Source organism: Mya arenaria, chromosome 9, assembly GCF_026914265.1.
Source record: "Mya arenaria isolate MELC-2E11 chromosome 9, ASM2691426v1".
Classification (NCBI taxonomy): Eukaryota; Metazoa; Mollusca; class Bivalvia; order Myida; family Myidae; genus Mya; species Mya arenaria.
In genome coordinates this window covers 52,967,255-52,984,562 of record NC_069130.1, presented here as the reverse complement: position 1 = coordinate 52,984,562, position 17,308 = coordinate 52,967,255, and the positions used below count along the sequence as shown (strand labels likewise).

Sequence of the window (17,308 nt, the reverse complement as noted above, 5' to 3'; positions counted from 1 at the left end):
ATTAACGACCAAAACCCGACCTTTTTGTGTACTATCTTTTGAAGCTAGTCTCGTTTAAATCGTAGCAAAATCAACTCCACCATCTCCACTCAATATTTGCCGGTTATTGTGCATTTCTCTCATTTCCACACAATGCAATGACTTTAAGTTTACATAATATTTTATCGTCAGTACTATCGGAAATACACACGTGTTTAGTCGTAATCCATTCTGACCTCATCCGCCAATTTAAATCGAAAACAACCTCGGATGTATATGGACGGTTTACAATGTCAGAAATATTTGAACTTTAACTACGCTGAAAGTAGATCGCGTAGTAATTTCAATGTAGGAGATAAACTTAATGACATAACTCTTTGTAATCTTAATTATGTTTTGACGAGTCCATTTCATTCTAAACTAAGATATACAAAAACACGTTGCTACAATCAATTAATAATATTATTCAAAATATTAAGAAACACACTACTGATGTACCAGCATACATCAGATGGTAATTTCGATAGAAAAAAGCCGAGGAGTTCCGAATGGGTCGTTAACATCAACGGATTGAGGTGGCGTTAGCGCTTCATTGGTTAAGTGTCATTTTAAACCGCATGAATGCCTCCAGTTATTGTAGTTCGGATTTTCTCGAAATCATTTTAAAACACGCTAATTTTTACATAAGAAAGGGAACTACTCTTCACTTCACTAATGAATGAAAGAGCGAAGTACCGCCCCTTTTTAACCGCATCACACCAATGCAATTTTATCATTAATCAGACAAAAACTCTGTTACATTATCTGGTATTTATATCTTTATTTGATCTTTAAAAAGATTTAAATGAGAACCTGTCTTACACGCTTCATTTTATGACCGCTCATATCCTTTCTTAAAGATATTTGACATACTTTTACTTTTACTAAAACTCGACAAGCCACTGAGTGCTCGCCCAAGGAAAAGAAAATATACTTTGTCTTAACATTTGATTACGCAAGAGATGTTAAAAGAAGCAATATAAATGTAGGTATTTGTAGAGTAGGTATTTTGTTAATTACACATTTGATTTAAATATATTGTATTGTCTTTTTTCTTTCAACATGGTCGGTACATCAAAGGTATATATACTAACGTCTTCCCCATACTAACGTCTTCCCCATAGTAACGTCTTTCCCATACTAACGTCTTCCTGATACTAACTTCTTCACCATACTAACTTCTCCCCCATACTAACGTCTTCCCCATACTAACTTCTTCCCCATACTAACTTCTTCCCCATACTAATGTCTTCCCCATACTAACGTCTTCCCCATACTAACGTCTTCCCTTCCCCATACTAACTTCTTCCCCATACTAATGTCTTCCCCATACTAACGTCTTCCCCATACTAACGTCTTCCCCATACTAACGTCTTCCCTTCCCCATACTAACTTCTTCCCCATACTAACTTCTTCCCCATACTAATGTCTTCCCCATACTAACGTCTTCCCCATACTAACGTCTTCCCCATACTAACTTCTTCCCCATACTAACTTCTTCCCCATACTAACGTCTTCCCAATGCTAACGTCTTCCCCATACTAACGTCTTCCTAATACTAACGATACACATCATTTGTGGTTCTTTACTTGATTTATTTATATTAAAAAGAAAATTAACTATGTACTTCCAGCATTACTGTTATATTTCCAATACAAATATCATTTAAATCATCTTGTTGAATGACACTCATCACTCACATATACAAGTCGGATGAGTTACACAGTTTCGCCTTCAAAATGAACGACCAATATGTTGGGGACATACGACAAATAAATCGTGAATCAAATAAAATAATGATATCAAAATGTCTTAAATGTCTAATACAATGTTTTTGAAAAAACAGACTGTTTTAATCTCAATGGTTCAAAACTGAGTTGAACCAATTCGTAATGATTCAATGTTGTTTGTATGTTTTTACAAACAAATAAATAGTTTGATGCGACACAGTTGCATTAACATTTATTTCGTGTAAAAAGTTAAAAAAACATACCTTTAACTTTTTAGTGGTTTACATTTTAATCCTACTTTAAGGGCCAGCCACTGTTTATAGCTATCGCTTCTCCTGATTAAATAACTTCTTGCTGCGTTTTTAGTTGGGACCTTTAGAAATACTGCCCTCTCATTGAAATAAAAAGGTTGGCCACTAAGAAATTTAAAACCCTCGAGCCCTGAACACATGTTATGCATGTACAGATGATACCGATTTCAAAAAAGACTTAATATTCAAATTCCAAAATATAATTTTAACTTCACGTTAAATTTATGTTCCTGAAAAAATGGCCAGTTTGTTTTAACATTTATTTCTTCAAATAGATATAAAATTAAGATAAATACGCGACATCAGCCTGGGGCACACTCACCCGAAGCGATCCATATAAAACAAACATTCGTTTATGCAAAATATAATTGACTTTTAATTTAATAGATAACGGGATTGTTAATTTGACGAATACAATAGGATGGATACAAACACATGCATCACCGGGATATATGCAATGAAATGGTGAAAATCTGCAAATATATATATATATATATATATATATAAAAGACAATACTTTTGTTTTAAATATTGTCTACATAGTTCATTTATTTTACAAGTATATAGTTTGAAACTTCGACATAAGTGAAAGCCTTTAGTCGATTAAAATTATGTTTTTAACAAACATGAGACTGTGAAACAGGATATAACTAAGTTGAAAATATGATTCGAGCCGGTAAAAGAGCGATTCACAGGTATTCCGCTCTGGTGCTTTTTGTACTGGGGTCTGCACTGATGATGCACCTGCTTTACTTTTTCGACGGTAAGTTAATCTTCTACATACTTTGATTAAGATAATCGTATATGTATAAAAAAACCTGTTGTATTATAAGCTTTGTACAAACAATCATCATCATCATCACCAGCAGCAGCATCATAAGCAGCAGCATCAGAAGCAGCAGCAACATTAATCATCATAATCATCATCAGAAATGCACAATTAAACCTAATTGATATATGAGATTTTATAATAAATTGATGTCATAAACAATTCAAAGTCCAGATGCAATGCTTTGTTTATCAAAAAAAGGTTTATAATATTGTGTTTTAAAACATAATCCAGGACCGCATGAGTCTCCTGAAAAAGGGCATCACTTAGACGAGTTGTTAGGTAGTCATAATCTACAAGGACGAGAAGAAGTGGAAGCCGATACAGGTATTCATGGTTTATATCGAGAAAATACAAGTACAAAATGTTTAAATATTAAATGGATACTGAAGAACCATATGCTTTCAAGGAAACAGTTGAATACGTAAAATAAATGCTGTTTTGTATTATAATAATAATTATTCAAAGGCGGGGTTTATACACTGATGTTTTCAGATTTGATACATGCCATTATAAAAAAAATACACTAACACGCTTTTCTTTATGTCGGAGTGTCTTTCAGAAATGAAAGGAACTATAAACACTTTAATGTTATATCGAAAAAACATTACCTTTAAGTCATGGTACGCCTAACCAAGTCAAACTATTGTCAAAATTAGAATTAGTGAAATAAATCGAAGTTATACCTCCAACAGATGAATATACCTTAGTTTGTTTAATTCTGTTTACATTAATGCATTAAACCTTGTGGAAAATGTGTCCAAGAAACGACACTTTTATTTGTCTATTTTTAATTATAAATTCACATATGATTTATTTTCTTGTGACGTTTTAAAGGATAACTAGGTTGTCTATGGCCTAGGTTTTTTATCTTGAAAAAATGGTTAAACATCAGTCTTCTGAGTATTTTCCTATAGTTTGCATTTTTTTTTTTGCCTCGTATTTTTGAACCAATCTGAAAACTATATATTAACAGGCTCCATCTGACCTGAAAAATATTAAAGGGTCTAGACACCTAGACACCAGGTGATACAATTGCAATATTTATTTTTTTGGTCAAAAACTCACATAAAAATGACATGTACAACGCATTGAATCTTACTTACTTATGTTTTACATCGCTTATGACACATGCATCTTTCGCAGTTTTTGCGCATCTTTCCAATTCGAAATTTACTGCGGTTGGCTCCAATGTAAAATCCCGCTATGTTTAAAAAAGGAGTCGGTAAACTTATCTGTACTCATTAACATATATGATTTAAACTAAGAAACCGTTATGCGCTATTTTAAACGAGGAAACACAGATGAGGCAGCAACATGATAGTTACTTTAATTACTTCAACCATGTAAAGTGACGTATCATCGGCTTCTTACTAGCTTACATTGACAATTTTAGGATTGTTTTGAGGAAAAACTGTATTTGCCGAGTTTTGGACCATCTGGTGTCTAGCCCCTTAATGTTATAATTTTTAATATTACATAGAGCTCACATTTATCACATTTATACTGTTGCCCGTCAGCTTGCGAATTAAACATTAACATGAAACACAAATTCTTGAAACAGGAATCAACGAAGGTAGACCGGAAGTACTCATAAACACTTACATGCGGTCGGGATCCTCATTTGTTGGTCGTCTGCTCGGCTTCCGTTCTGACACATTCTATGTGTACGAGCCTCTCTGGGGGATGGACAAGGACTTTTACTTCCGGGATATGAATACGAGGTGTAGCACTTATACACCAGGTTGTAGGTATGCATTTTAATAACACCTGTGCTTGTACCTAGTAGTTTCTATGTCTAAATGGTGCCTATTGGTCTTGACCCTGTAGTTTGCCTTTTCTCCCACCTCAGATAAGTAGAGCCATTAATTTAACCATGATAGAAATTCTTATCTTGCCCACGGGCAAAGATAAAATGCCCGTATGGAACTTCTTTTAATGGTCACCACATTGTAATTACCTCCCTTGTTGAAGACTATCGTCTGTAGCGCATCATGGAAACCATGTCTTGTGGCTATATTTAGAGCGCTAGTTAATTATTTCTCGCTTCAAATGTCACAAGAAAACAGTTTTCACGCACCTTTCAAGAAATAATGCTTCACTCTTCTTAGAACTATTTTAAGACCGATCAGACCATTTACATACTCTGAATCACTGCGCGTATATCCATGAAAACCACGCATTATCGCATATCCGTACGCAATTATTTTCACTAACCACAAAAGAGTTCCAGCAAAAAAATACATTTTTACTAAATTTTGTTTAGTTTAGTTTAAACATATTTATTTTACAATAAATATTATTATTAATCACTCTCGTTGGTACGATTTTACGCGAGAGTGTGGTCTTGTGTTGTGGGGGAAACCGGAGAACTCGGAGAAATCCCACTTGTCCGGCTTGTTGACCACAAACCAAACTCACATGCGCCCAGGCCAGGAATCGAGCCTAGGTGAGAAGCGAGTGCGCTAACCACTGCGCTAACCGGACAACCGGTAAACCTCGTTTCCGCAAAACACCCTACGCTCGGGTCGGAATGAAGCTATCTTACACTCTCGGCCATGGAAGATACTTATAATCTCAATGATGCCTACTGGTCTTGTCCCTGTAGTTATAAGTCATCTAAATGACACTTACTGGTCTTGTGCTTGTTGTTATTATTCATCTAAATGGTGCCTTCTGGTCTTAACCCTGTAGTTATAAGTCATCTAAATGACACCTACTGGTCTTAACCCTGTAGTTATAAGTCATCTAAATGACACCTACTGGTCTTGTCCCTGTAGTTATAAGTCATCTAAATGACACCTACTGGTCTTGTCCCTGTAGTTATAAGTCATCTAAATGACACCTACTGGTCTTATCCCTGTAGTTATTATTCATCTAAATGACACCTACTGGTCTTGTCCCTGTAGTTATTATTCATCTAAATGGTGCCTACTGGTCTTGTCCCTGTAGTTTTTATTCATCTAAATGACACCTACTGGTCTTGTCCCTGTAGTTATAAGTCATCTATATGACACCTACTGGTCTTATCCCTGTAGTTATTATTCATCTAAATGACACCTACTGGTCTTATCCCTGTAGTTATTATTCATCTAAATGACACCTACTGGTCTTATCCCTGTAGTTTTTATTCATCTAAATGGTGCCTACTGGTCTTGTCCCTGTAGTTATTATTCATCTAAATGACACCTACTGGTCTTGTCCCTGTAGTTATTATTCATCTAAATGACACCTACTGGTCTTGTCCCTGTAGTTATAAGTCATCTAAATGACACCTACTGGTCTTGTCCCTGTAGTTATTAGTCATCTAAATGACACCTGCTGGTCTTGTCCCTGTAGTTATAAGTCATCTAAATGGTGCCTTCTGGTCTTGTCCCTGTAGTTATTATTCATCTAAATGACACCTACTGGTCTTATCCCTGTAGTTATTATTCATCTAAATGGTGCCTACTGGTCTTGTCCCTGTAGTTATTATTCATCTAAATGACACCTACTGGTCTTGTCCCTGTAGTTATAAGTCATCTAAATGACACCTACTGGTCTTATCCCTGTAGTTTTTATTCATCTAAATGGTGCCTACTGGTCTTGTCCCTGTAGTTATAAGTCATCTAAATGACACCTACTGGTCTTGTCCCTGTAGTTATTATTCATCTAAATGGTGCCTACTGGTCTTATCCCTGTAGTTATTATTCATCTAAATGGTGCCTACTGGTCTTGTCCCTGTAGTTATTAGTCATCTAAATGACACCTACTGGTCTTATCCCTGTAGTTATTATTCATCTAAATGGTGCCTACTGGTCTTGTCCCTGTAGTTATAAGTCATCTAAATGACACCTACTGGTCTTGTCCCTGTAGTTATAAGTCATCTAAATGACACCTACTGGTCTTGTTCGTGTAGTTATAAGTCATCTAAATGACACCTACTGGTCTTGTCCCTGTAGTTATAAGTCATCTAAATGACACCTACTGGTCTTGTCCCTGTAGTTATAAGTCATCTAAATGACACCTACTGGTCCTGTCCCTGTAGTTATTATTCATCTAAATGACACCTACTGGTCTTATCCCTGTAGTTATTATTTATCTAAATGACACCTACTGGTCTTGTCCCTGTAGTTATTATTCATCTAAATGGTGCCTACTGGTCTTGTCCCTGTAGTTATTATTCATCTAAATGACACCTACTGGTCTTGTCCCTGTAGTTATTATTCATCTAAATGGTGCCTACTGGTCTTGTCCCTGTAGTTATTATTCATCTAAATGACACCTACTGGTCTTGTCCCTGTAGTTATTATTCATCTAAATGGTGCCTACTGGTCTTATCCCTGTAGTTATTATTCATCTAAATGACACCTACTGGTCTTGTCCCTGTAGTTATTATTCATCTAAATGGTGCCTACTGGTCTTGTCCCTGTAGTTATTATTCATCTAAATGACACCTACTGGTCTTGTCCCTGTAGTTATTATTCATCTAAATGGTGCCTACTGGTCTTATCCCTGTAGTTATTATTCATCTAAATGACACCTACTGGTCTTATCCCTGTAGTTATTAGTCATCTAAATGGTGCCTACTGGTCTTGTCCCTGTATTTATTAGTCATCTAAATGACACCTACTGGTCTTATCCCTGTAGTTATTATTCATCTAAATGGTGCCTACTGGTCTTGTCCCTGTAGTTATAAGTCATCTAAATGACACCTACTGGTCTTGTCCCTGTAGTTATAAGTCATCTAAATGACACCTACTGGTCTTGTTCCTGTAGTTATAAGTCATCTAAATGACACCTACTGGTCTTGTCCCTGTAGTTATAAGTCATCTAAATGACACCTACTGGTCTTGTCCCTGTAGTTATAAGTCATCTAAATGACACCTACTGGTCTTGTCCCTGTAGTTATTATTCATCTAAATGACACCTACTGGTCTTATCCCTGTAGTTATTATTCATCTAAATGACACCTACTGGTCTTGTCCCTGTAGTTATTATTCATCTAAATGGTGCCTACTGGTCTTGTCCCTGTAGTTATTATTCATCTAAATGGTGCCTACTGGTCTTGTCCCTGTAGTTATTATTCATCTAAATGACACCTACTGGTCTTGTCCCTGTAGTTATAAGTCATCTAAATGACACCTACTGGTCTTGTCCCTGTAGTTATGATTCATCTAAATGACACCTACTGGTCTTGTCCCTGTAGTTATAAGTCATCTAAATGACACCTACTGGTCTTGTCCCTGTAGTTATTATTCATCTAAATGGTGCCTACTGGTCTTGTCCCTGTAGTTATTATTCATCTAAATGACACCTACTGGTCTTGTCCCTGTAGTTTTTATTCATCTAAATGGTGCCTACTGGTCTTGTCCCTGTAGTTATAAGTCATCTAAATGACACCTACTGGTCTTGTCCCTGTAGTTATTATTCATCTAAATGGTGCCTACTGGTCTTGTCCCTATAGTTATTAGTCATCTAAATGACACCTACTGGTCTTATCCCTGTAGTTATTATTCATCTAAATGGGGCCTACTGGTCTTGTCCCTGTAGTTATTAGTCATCTAAATGACACCTACTGGTCTTGTCCCTGTAGTTATAAGTCATCTAAATGACACCTACTGGTCTTATCCCTGTAGTTATTAGTCATCTAAATGACACCTACTGGTCTTGTCCCTGTAGTTATAAGTCATCTAAATGACACCTACTGGTCTTGTCCCTGTAGTTATTATTCATCTAAATGGTGCCTACTGGTCTTGTCCCTGTAGTTATTATTCATCTAAATGACACCTACTGGTCTTGTCCCTGTAGTTATAAGTCATCTAAATGACACCTACTGGTCTTATCCCTGTAGTTTTTATTCATCTAAATGGTGCCTACTGGTCTTGTCCCTGTAGTTTTTATTCATCTAAATGGTGCCTACTGGTCTTATCCCTGTAGTTATTATTCATCTAAATGGTGCCTACTGGTCTTGTCCCTGTAGTTATTATTCATCTAAATGACACCTACTGGTCTTGTCCCTGTAGTTATAAATCATCTAAATGACACCTACTGGTCTTGTCCCTGTAGTTATAAGTCATCTAAATGACACCTACTGGTCTTGTCCCTGTAGTTATAAGTCATCTAAATGACACCTACTGGTCTTATCCCTGTAGTTTTTATTCATCTAAATGGTGCCTACTGGTCTTGTCCCTGTAGTTATTATTCATCTAAATGACACCTACTGGTCTTGTCCCTGTAGTTATTATTCATCTAAATGACACCTACTGGTCTTATCCCTGTAGTTATTATTCATCTAAATGGCACCTACTGGTCTTGTCCCTGTAGTTATTAGTCATCTAAATGACACCTACTGGTCTTGTCCCTGTAGTTATTATTCATCTAAATGACACCTACTGGTCTTGTCCCTGTAGTTATTAGTCATCTAAATGACACCTACTGGTCTTGTCCCTGTAGTTATAAGTCATCTAAATGACACCTACTGGTCTTATCCCTGTAGTTATTATTCATCTAAATGACACCTACTGGTCTTGTCCCTGTAGTTATTAGTCATCTAAATGACACCTACTGTTCTTGTCCCTGTAGTTTTTATTCATCTAAATGACACCTACTGGTCTTGTCCCTGTAGTTATTATTCATCTAAATGGTGCTTACTGGTCTTGTTCCTGTAGTTATAAGTCATCTAGATGACACCTACTGGTCTTGTCCCTGTAGTTATTAGTCATCTAAATGACACCTACTGGTCTTGTCCCTGTAGTTGTAAGTCATCTAAATGACACCTACTGGTCTTATCCCTGTAGTTATTATTCATCTAAATGGTGCCTTCTGGTCTTGTCCCTGTAGTTATAAGTCATCTAAATGACACCTACTGGTCTTATCCCTGTAGTTATTATTCATCTAAATGACACCTACTGTTCTTATCCCTGTAGTTATTATTCATCTAAATGGTGCCTACTGGTCTTGTCCCTGTAGTTATTATTCATCTAAATGGTGCCTACTGGTCTTGTCCCTGTAGTTATAAGTCATCTAGATGACACCTACTGGTCTTGTCCCTGTAGTTATTATTCATCTAAATGGTGCCTACTGGTCTTATCCCTGTAGTTATTATTCATCTAAATGGTGCCTACTGGTCTTGTCCCTGTAGTTATTATTCATCTAAATGACACCTACTGGTCTTGTCCCTGTAGTTATAAATCATCTAAATGACACCTACTGGTCTTGTCCCTGTAGTTATAAGTCATCTAAATGACACCTACTGGTCTTATCCCTGTAGTTTTTATTCATCTAAATGGTGCCTACTGGTCTTGTCCCTGTAGTTATTATTCATCTAAATGACAACTACTGGTCTTGTCCCTGTAGTTATTATTCATCTAAATGACACCTACTGGTCTTATCCCTGTAGTTATTATTCATCTAAATGGCACCTACTGGTCTTGTCCCTGTAGTTATTATTCATCTAAATGACACCTACTGGTCTTGTCCCTGTAGTTATTATTCATCTAAATGACACCTACTGGTCTTGTCCCTGTAGTTATTAGTCATCTAAATGACACCTACTGGTCTTGTCCCTGTAGTTATAAGTCATCTAAATGACACCTACTGGTCTTATCCCTGTAGTTATTAGTCATCTAAATGACACCTACTGGTCTTGTCCCTGTAGTTATTAGTCATCTAAATGACACCTACTGGTCTTGTCCCTGTAGTTTTTATTCATCTAAATGACACCTACTGGTCTTGTCCCTGTAGTTATTATTCATCTAAATGGTGCCTACTGGTCTTGTCCCTGTAGTTATAAGTCATCTAGATGACACCTACTGGTCTTGTCCCTGTAGTTATTAGTCATCTAAATGACACCTACTGGTCTTGTCCCTGTAGTTATTATTCATCTAAATGGTGCCTACTGGTCTTGTCCCTGTAGTTATTAGTCATCTAAATGGTGCCTACTGGTCTTGTCCCTGTAGTTATTAGTCATCTAAATGGTGCCTTCTGGTCTTAACCCTGTAGTTATTAGTCATCTAAATGGTGCCTACTGGTCTTGTCCCTGTAGTTATTAGTCATCTAAATGACACCTACTGGTCTTGTCCCTGTAGTTATTAGTCATCTAAATGACACCTACTGGTCTTATCCCTGTAGTTATTATTCATCTAAATGGTGCCTACTGGTCTTGTCCCTGTAGTTATTATTCATCTAAATGGTGCCTACTGGTCTTGTCCCTGTAGTTATTAGTCATCTAAATGGTGCCTACTGGTCTTGTCCCTGTAGTTATTAGTCATCTAAATGGTGCCTACTGGTCTTGTCCCTGTAGTTATTAGTCATCTAAATGACACCTACTGGTCTTGTCCCTGTAGTTATAAGTCATCTAAATGACACCTACTGGTCTTATCCCTGTAGTTATAAGTCATCTAAATGACACCTACTGGTCTTATCCCTGTAGTTATAAGTCATCTAAATGACACCTACTGGTCTTATCCCTGTAGTTATAAGTCATCTAAATGACACCTACTGGTCTTATCCCTGTAGTTATTATTCATCTAAATGACACCTACTGGTCTTGTCCCTGTAGTTATAAGTCATCTAAATGACACCTACTGGTCTTGTCCCTGTAGTTATAAGTCATCTAAATGACACCTACTGGTCTTATCCCTGTAGTTATAAGTCATCTAAATGACACCTACTGGTCTTATCCCTGTAGTTATAAGTCATCTAAATGGTGCCTACTGGTCTTGTCCCTGTAGTTATTATTCATCTAAATGACACCTACTGGTCTTGTCCCTGTAGTTATTATTCATCTAAATGACACCTACTGGTCTTGTCCCTGTAGTTATTAGTCATCTAAATGGTGCCTTCTGGTCTTATCCCTGTAGTTATTATTCATCTAAATGGTGCCTACTGGTCTTATCCCTGTAGTTATAAGTCATCTAAATGACACCTACTGGTCTTATCCCTGTAGTTATTATTCATCTAAATGGTGCCTACTGGTCTTGTCCCTGTAGTTATTATTCATCTTAATGACACCTACTGGTCTTGTCCCTGTAGTTATTATTCATCTAAATGACACCTACTGGTCTTGTCCCTGTAGTTATAAGTCATCTAAATGACACCTACTGGTCTTGTCCCTGTAGTTATAAGTCATCTAAATGACACCTACTGGTCTTATCCCTGTAGTTATAAGTCATCTAAATGACACCTACTGGTCTTATCCCTGTAGTTATTATTCAACTAAAGGACACCTACTGGTCTTGTCCCTGTAGTTATTATTCATCTAAATGACACCTACTGGTCTTATCCCTGTAGTTATTATTCATCTAAATGACACCTACTGGTCTTGTCCCTGTAGTTATAAGTCATCTAAATGACACCTACTGGTCTTATCCCTGTAGTTATTATTCATCTAAATGACACCTACTGGTCTTGTCCCTGTAGTTATAAGTCATCTTAATGACACCTACTGGTCTTATCCCTGTAGTTATTATTCATCTAAATGGTGCCTACTGGTCTTGTCGCTGTAGTTATTATTCATCTAAATGGTGCCTTCAGGTCTTAACCCTGTAGTTATTAGTCATCTAAATGACACCTACTGGTCTTGTCCCTGTAGTTATAAGTCATCTAAATGACACCTACTGGTCTTGTCCCTGTAGTTATTATTCATCTAAATGGTGCCTTCTGGTCTTAACCCTGTAGTTATAAGTCATCTAAATGACACCTACTGGTCTTATCCCTGTAGTTATTATTCATCTAAATGGTGCTTACTGGTCTTGTCCCTGTAGTTATTAGTCATCTAAATGACACCTACTGGTCTTGTCCCTGTAGTTATAAGTCATCTAAATGACACCTACTGGTCTTGTCCCTGTAGTTATAAGTCATCTAAATGACACCTACTGGTCTTATCCCTGTAGTTATTATTCATCTAAATGGTGCCTTCTGGTCTTAACCCTGTAGTTATAAGTCATCTAAATGACACCTACTGGTCTTATCCCTGTAGTTATTATTCATCTAAATGACACCTACTGGTCTTATCCCTGTAGTTATTATTCATCTAAATGACACCTACTGGTCTTATCCCTGTAGTTATTATTCATCTAAATGGTGCCTACTGGTCTTGTCCCTGTAGTTATTAGTCATCTAAATGACACCAACTGGTCTTGTCCCTGTAGTTATAAGTCATCTAAATGACACCTACTGGTCTTATCCCTGTAGTTATTATTCATCTAAATGGTGCCTACTGGTCTTGTCCCTGTAGTTATTATTCATCTAAATGACACCTACTGGTCTTGTCCCTGTAGTTATAAGTCATCTAAATGACACCTACTGGTCTTATCCCTGTAGTTATTATTCATCTAAATGACACCTACTGGTCTTGTCCCTGTAGTTATTATTCATCTAAATGACACCTACTGGTCTTGTCCCTGTAGTTATTATTCATCTAAATGGTGCCTACTGGTCTTGTCCCTATAGTTATTATTCATCTAGATGGTGCCTACTGGTCTTGTCCCTGTAGTTATTATTCATCTAAATGGTGCCTACTGGTCTTGTCCCTGTAGTTATTATTCATCTAAATGACACCTACTGGTCTTGTCCCTGTAGTTATTATTCATCTAAATGGTGCCTACTGGTCTTGTCCCTATAGTTATTATTCATCTAGATGGTGCCTACTGGTCTTGTCCCTATAGTTATTATTCATCTAAATGGTGCCTACTGGTCTTGTCCCTATAGTTATTATTCATCTAAATGGTGCCTACTGGTCTTGTCCCTGTAGTTATTATTCATCTAAATGGTGCCTTCTGGTCTTGTCCCTGTAGTTATTATTCATCTAAATGGTGCCTTCTGGTCTTATCCCTGTAGTTATTAGTCATCTAAATGGTGCCTTCTGGTCTTGTCCCTGTAGTTATTATTCATCTAAATGGTGCCTACTGGTCTTGTCCCTGTAGTTATTATTCATCTAAATGACACCTACTGGTCTTGTCCCTGTAGTTATTATTCATCTCAATGGCACCTACTGGTCTTGTCCCTGTAGTTATAAGTCATCTAAATGACACCTACTGGTCTTGTCCCTGTAGTTATTAGTCATCTAAATGACACCTACTGGTCTTGTCCCTGTAGTTATAAGTCATCTAAATGACACCTACTGGTCTTGTCCCTGTAGTTATTAGTCATCTAAATGACACCTACTGGTCTTGTCCCTGTAGTTATAAGTCATCTAAATGACACCTACTGGTCTTATCCCTGTAGTTATTAGTCATCTAAATGGTGCCTTCTGGTCTTAACACTGTAGTTATTAGTCATCTAAATGACACCTACTGGTCTTGTCCCTGTAGTTATTTGTCATCTAAATGACACCTACTGGTCTTGTCCCTGTAGTTATAAGTCATCTAAATGACACCTACTGGTCTTATCCCTGTAGTTATTAGTCATCTAAATGGTGCCTACTGGTCTTGTCCCTGTAGTTATTATGCATCTAAATGACACCTACTGGTCTTGTCCCTGTAGTTATTATTCATCTAAATGACACCTACTGGTCTTGTCCCTGTAGTTATTATTCATCTAAATGACACCTACTGGTCTTGTCCCTGTAGTTATAAGTCATCTAAATGACACCTACTGGTCTTATCCCTGTAGTTATTATTCATCTAAATGACACCTACTGGTCTTGTCCCTGTAGTTATTATTCATCTAAATGACACCTACTGGTCTTGTCCCTGTAGTTTTTATTCATCTAAATGGTGCCTACTGGTCTTATCCCTGTAGTTATAAGTCATCTAAATGACACCTACTGGTCTTATCCCTGTAGTTATAAGTCATCTAAATGACACCTACTGGTCTTAACCCTGTAGTTATAAGTCATCTAAATGACACCTACTGGTCTTGTCCCTGTAGTTATTATTCATCTAAATGACACCTACTGGTCTTGTCCCTGTAGTTATTAGTCATCTAAATGACACCTACTGGTCTTGTCCCTGTAGTTATTATTCATCTAAATGGTGCCTACTGGTCTTGTCCCTGTAGTTTTTATTCATCTAAATGGTGCCTTCTGGTCTTGTCCCTGTAGTTATTATTCATCTAAATGGTGCCTACTGGTCTTGTCCCTGTAGTTATTATTCATCTAAATGGTGCCTACTGGTCTTGTCCCTGTAGTTATAAGTCATCTAAATGGTGCCTTCTGGTCTTGTCCCTGTAGTTATTATTCATCTAAATGGTGCCTACTGGTCTTGTCCCTGTAGTTATTATTCATCTAAATGGTGCCTACTGGTCTTGTCCCTGTAGTTATTATTCATCTAAATGACACCTACTGGTCTTGTCCCTGTAGTTATAAGTCATCTAAATGACACCTACTGGTCTTGTCCATGTAGTTATTATTCATCTAAATGACACCTACTGGTCTTGTCCCTGTAGTTATAAGTCATCTAAATGGTGCCTTCTGGTCTTAACCCTGTAGTTATTATTCATCTAAATGACACCTACTGGTCTTGTCCCTGTAGTTATAAGTCATCTAAATGGTGCCTTCTGGTCTTAACCCTGTAGTTATTATTCATCTAAATGACACCTACTGGTCTTGTCCCTGTAGTTATAAGTCATCTAAATGACACCTACTGGTCTTATCCCTGTAGTTATAAGTCATCTAAATGACACCTACTGGTCTTGTCCCTGTAGTTATAAGTCATCTAAATGACACCTACTGGTCTTGTCCCTGTAGTTATTATTCATCTAAATGACACCTACTGGTCTTGTCCCTGTAGTTATAAGTCATCTAAATGGTGCCTTCTGGTCTTAACCCTGTAGTTATTATTCATCTAAATGACACCTACTGGTCTTGTCTCTGTAGTTATAAGTCATCAAAATGACACCTACTGGTCTTATCCCTGTAGTTATAAGTCATCTAAATGACACCTACTGGTCTTGTCCCTGTAGTTATTATTCATCTAAATGACACCTACTGGTCTTGTCCCTGTAGTTATTATTCATCTAGATGACACCTACTGGTCTTGTCCCTGTAGTTATTATTCATCTAAATGACACCTACTGGTCTTGTCCCTGTAGTTATTATTCATCTAAATGACACCTACTGGTCTTGTCCCTGTAGTTATTATTCATCTAAATGGTGCCTACTGGTCTTGTCCCTGTAGTTATTAGTCATCTAAATGGTGCCTTCTGGTCTTAACCCTGTAGTTATTATTCATCTAAATGACACCTACTGGTCTTGTCCCTGTAGTTATAAGTCATCTAAATGGTGCCTACTGGTCTTGTCCCTGTAGTTATTATTCATCTAAATTACACCTACTGGTCTTGTCCCTGTAGTTATAAGTCATCTAAATGACACCTACTGGTCTTATCCCTGTAGTTATTATTCATCTAAATGGTGCCTACTGGTCTTAACCCTGTAGTTATTAGTCATCTAAATGACACCTACTGGTCTTATCCCTGTAGTTATAAGTCATCTAAATGACACCTACTGGTCTTGTCCCTGTAGTTATTATTCATCTAAATGACACCTACTGGTCTTGTCCCTGTAGTTATAAGTCATCTAAATGACACCTACTGGTCTTGTCCCTGTAGTTATAAATCATCTAAATGACACCTACTGGTCTTATCCCTGTAGTTATTATTCATCTAAATGGTGCCTTCTGGTCTTGTCCCTGTAGTTATTATTCATCTAAATGACACCTACTGGTCTTATCCCTGTAGTTATTATTCATCTAAATGGTGCCTTCTGGTCTTGTCCCTGTAGTTATAAGTCATCTAAATGACACCTACTGGTCTTAACCCTGTAGTTAAAAGTCATCTAAATGACACCTACTGGTCTTATCCCTGTAGTTATTATTCATCTAAATGACACCTACTGGTCTTATCCCTGTAGTTATTTTTCATCTAAATGGTGCCTACTGGTCTTGTCCCTGTAGTTATTAGTCATCTAAATGACACCTACTGGTCTTGTCCCTGTAGTTATAAGTCATCTAAATGACACCTACTGGTCTTATCCCTGTAGTTATTATTCATCTAAATGGTGCCTACTGGTCTTGTCCCTGTAGTTATTATTCATCTAAATGACACCTACTGGTCTTGTCCCTGTAGTTATAAGTCATCTAAATGACACCTACTGGTCTTATCCGTGTAGTTATTATTCATCTAAATGACACCTACTGGTCTTGTCCCTGTAGTTATTATTCATCTAAATGACACCTACTGGTCTTGTCCCTGTAGTTATTATTCATCTAAATGACACCTACTGGTCTTGTCCCTGTAGTTATTATTCATCTAAATGGTGCCTACTGGTCTTGTCCCTGTAGTTATTAGTAATCTAAATGATGCCTACTGGTCTTGTCCCTGTAGTTTTTATTCATCTAAATGGTGCCTACTGGTCTTATCCCTGTAGTTATTATTCATCTAAAAGACACCTACTGGTCTTGTCCCTGTAGTTATTATTCATCTAAATGACACCTACTGGT

General features: G+C 37.1%; 1 protein-coding gene across 1 annotated transcript in view; it reads left to right on the top strand.

Annotated features, from left to right (window-relative positions):
• Nucleotides 1–17,308, top strand: part of LOC128246177 (carbohydrate sulfotransferase 3-like) — a 28,585-nt gene that overhangs the window by 1,351 nt on the left and 9,926 nt on the right. The window contains exons 2-5 of the mRNA XM_052964366.1: nt 555–574; nt 2,733–2,754; nt 3,123–3,215; nt 4,453–4,639. Of these exons, the coding sequence (XP_052820326.1) occupies nt 555–574; nt 2,733–2,754; nt 3,123–3,215; nt 4,453–4,639 (322 nt within the window). The remainder of the gene's footprint in view (nt 1–554; nt 575–2,732; nt 2,755–3,122; nt 3,216–4,452; nt 4,640–17,308) is intronic.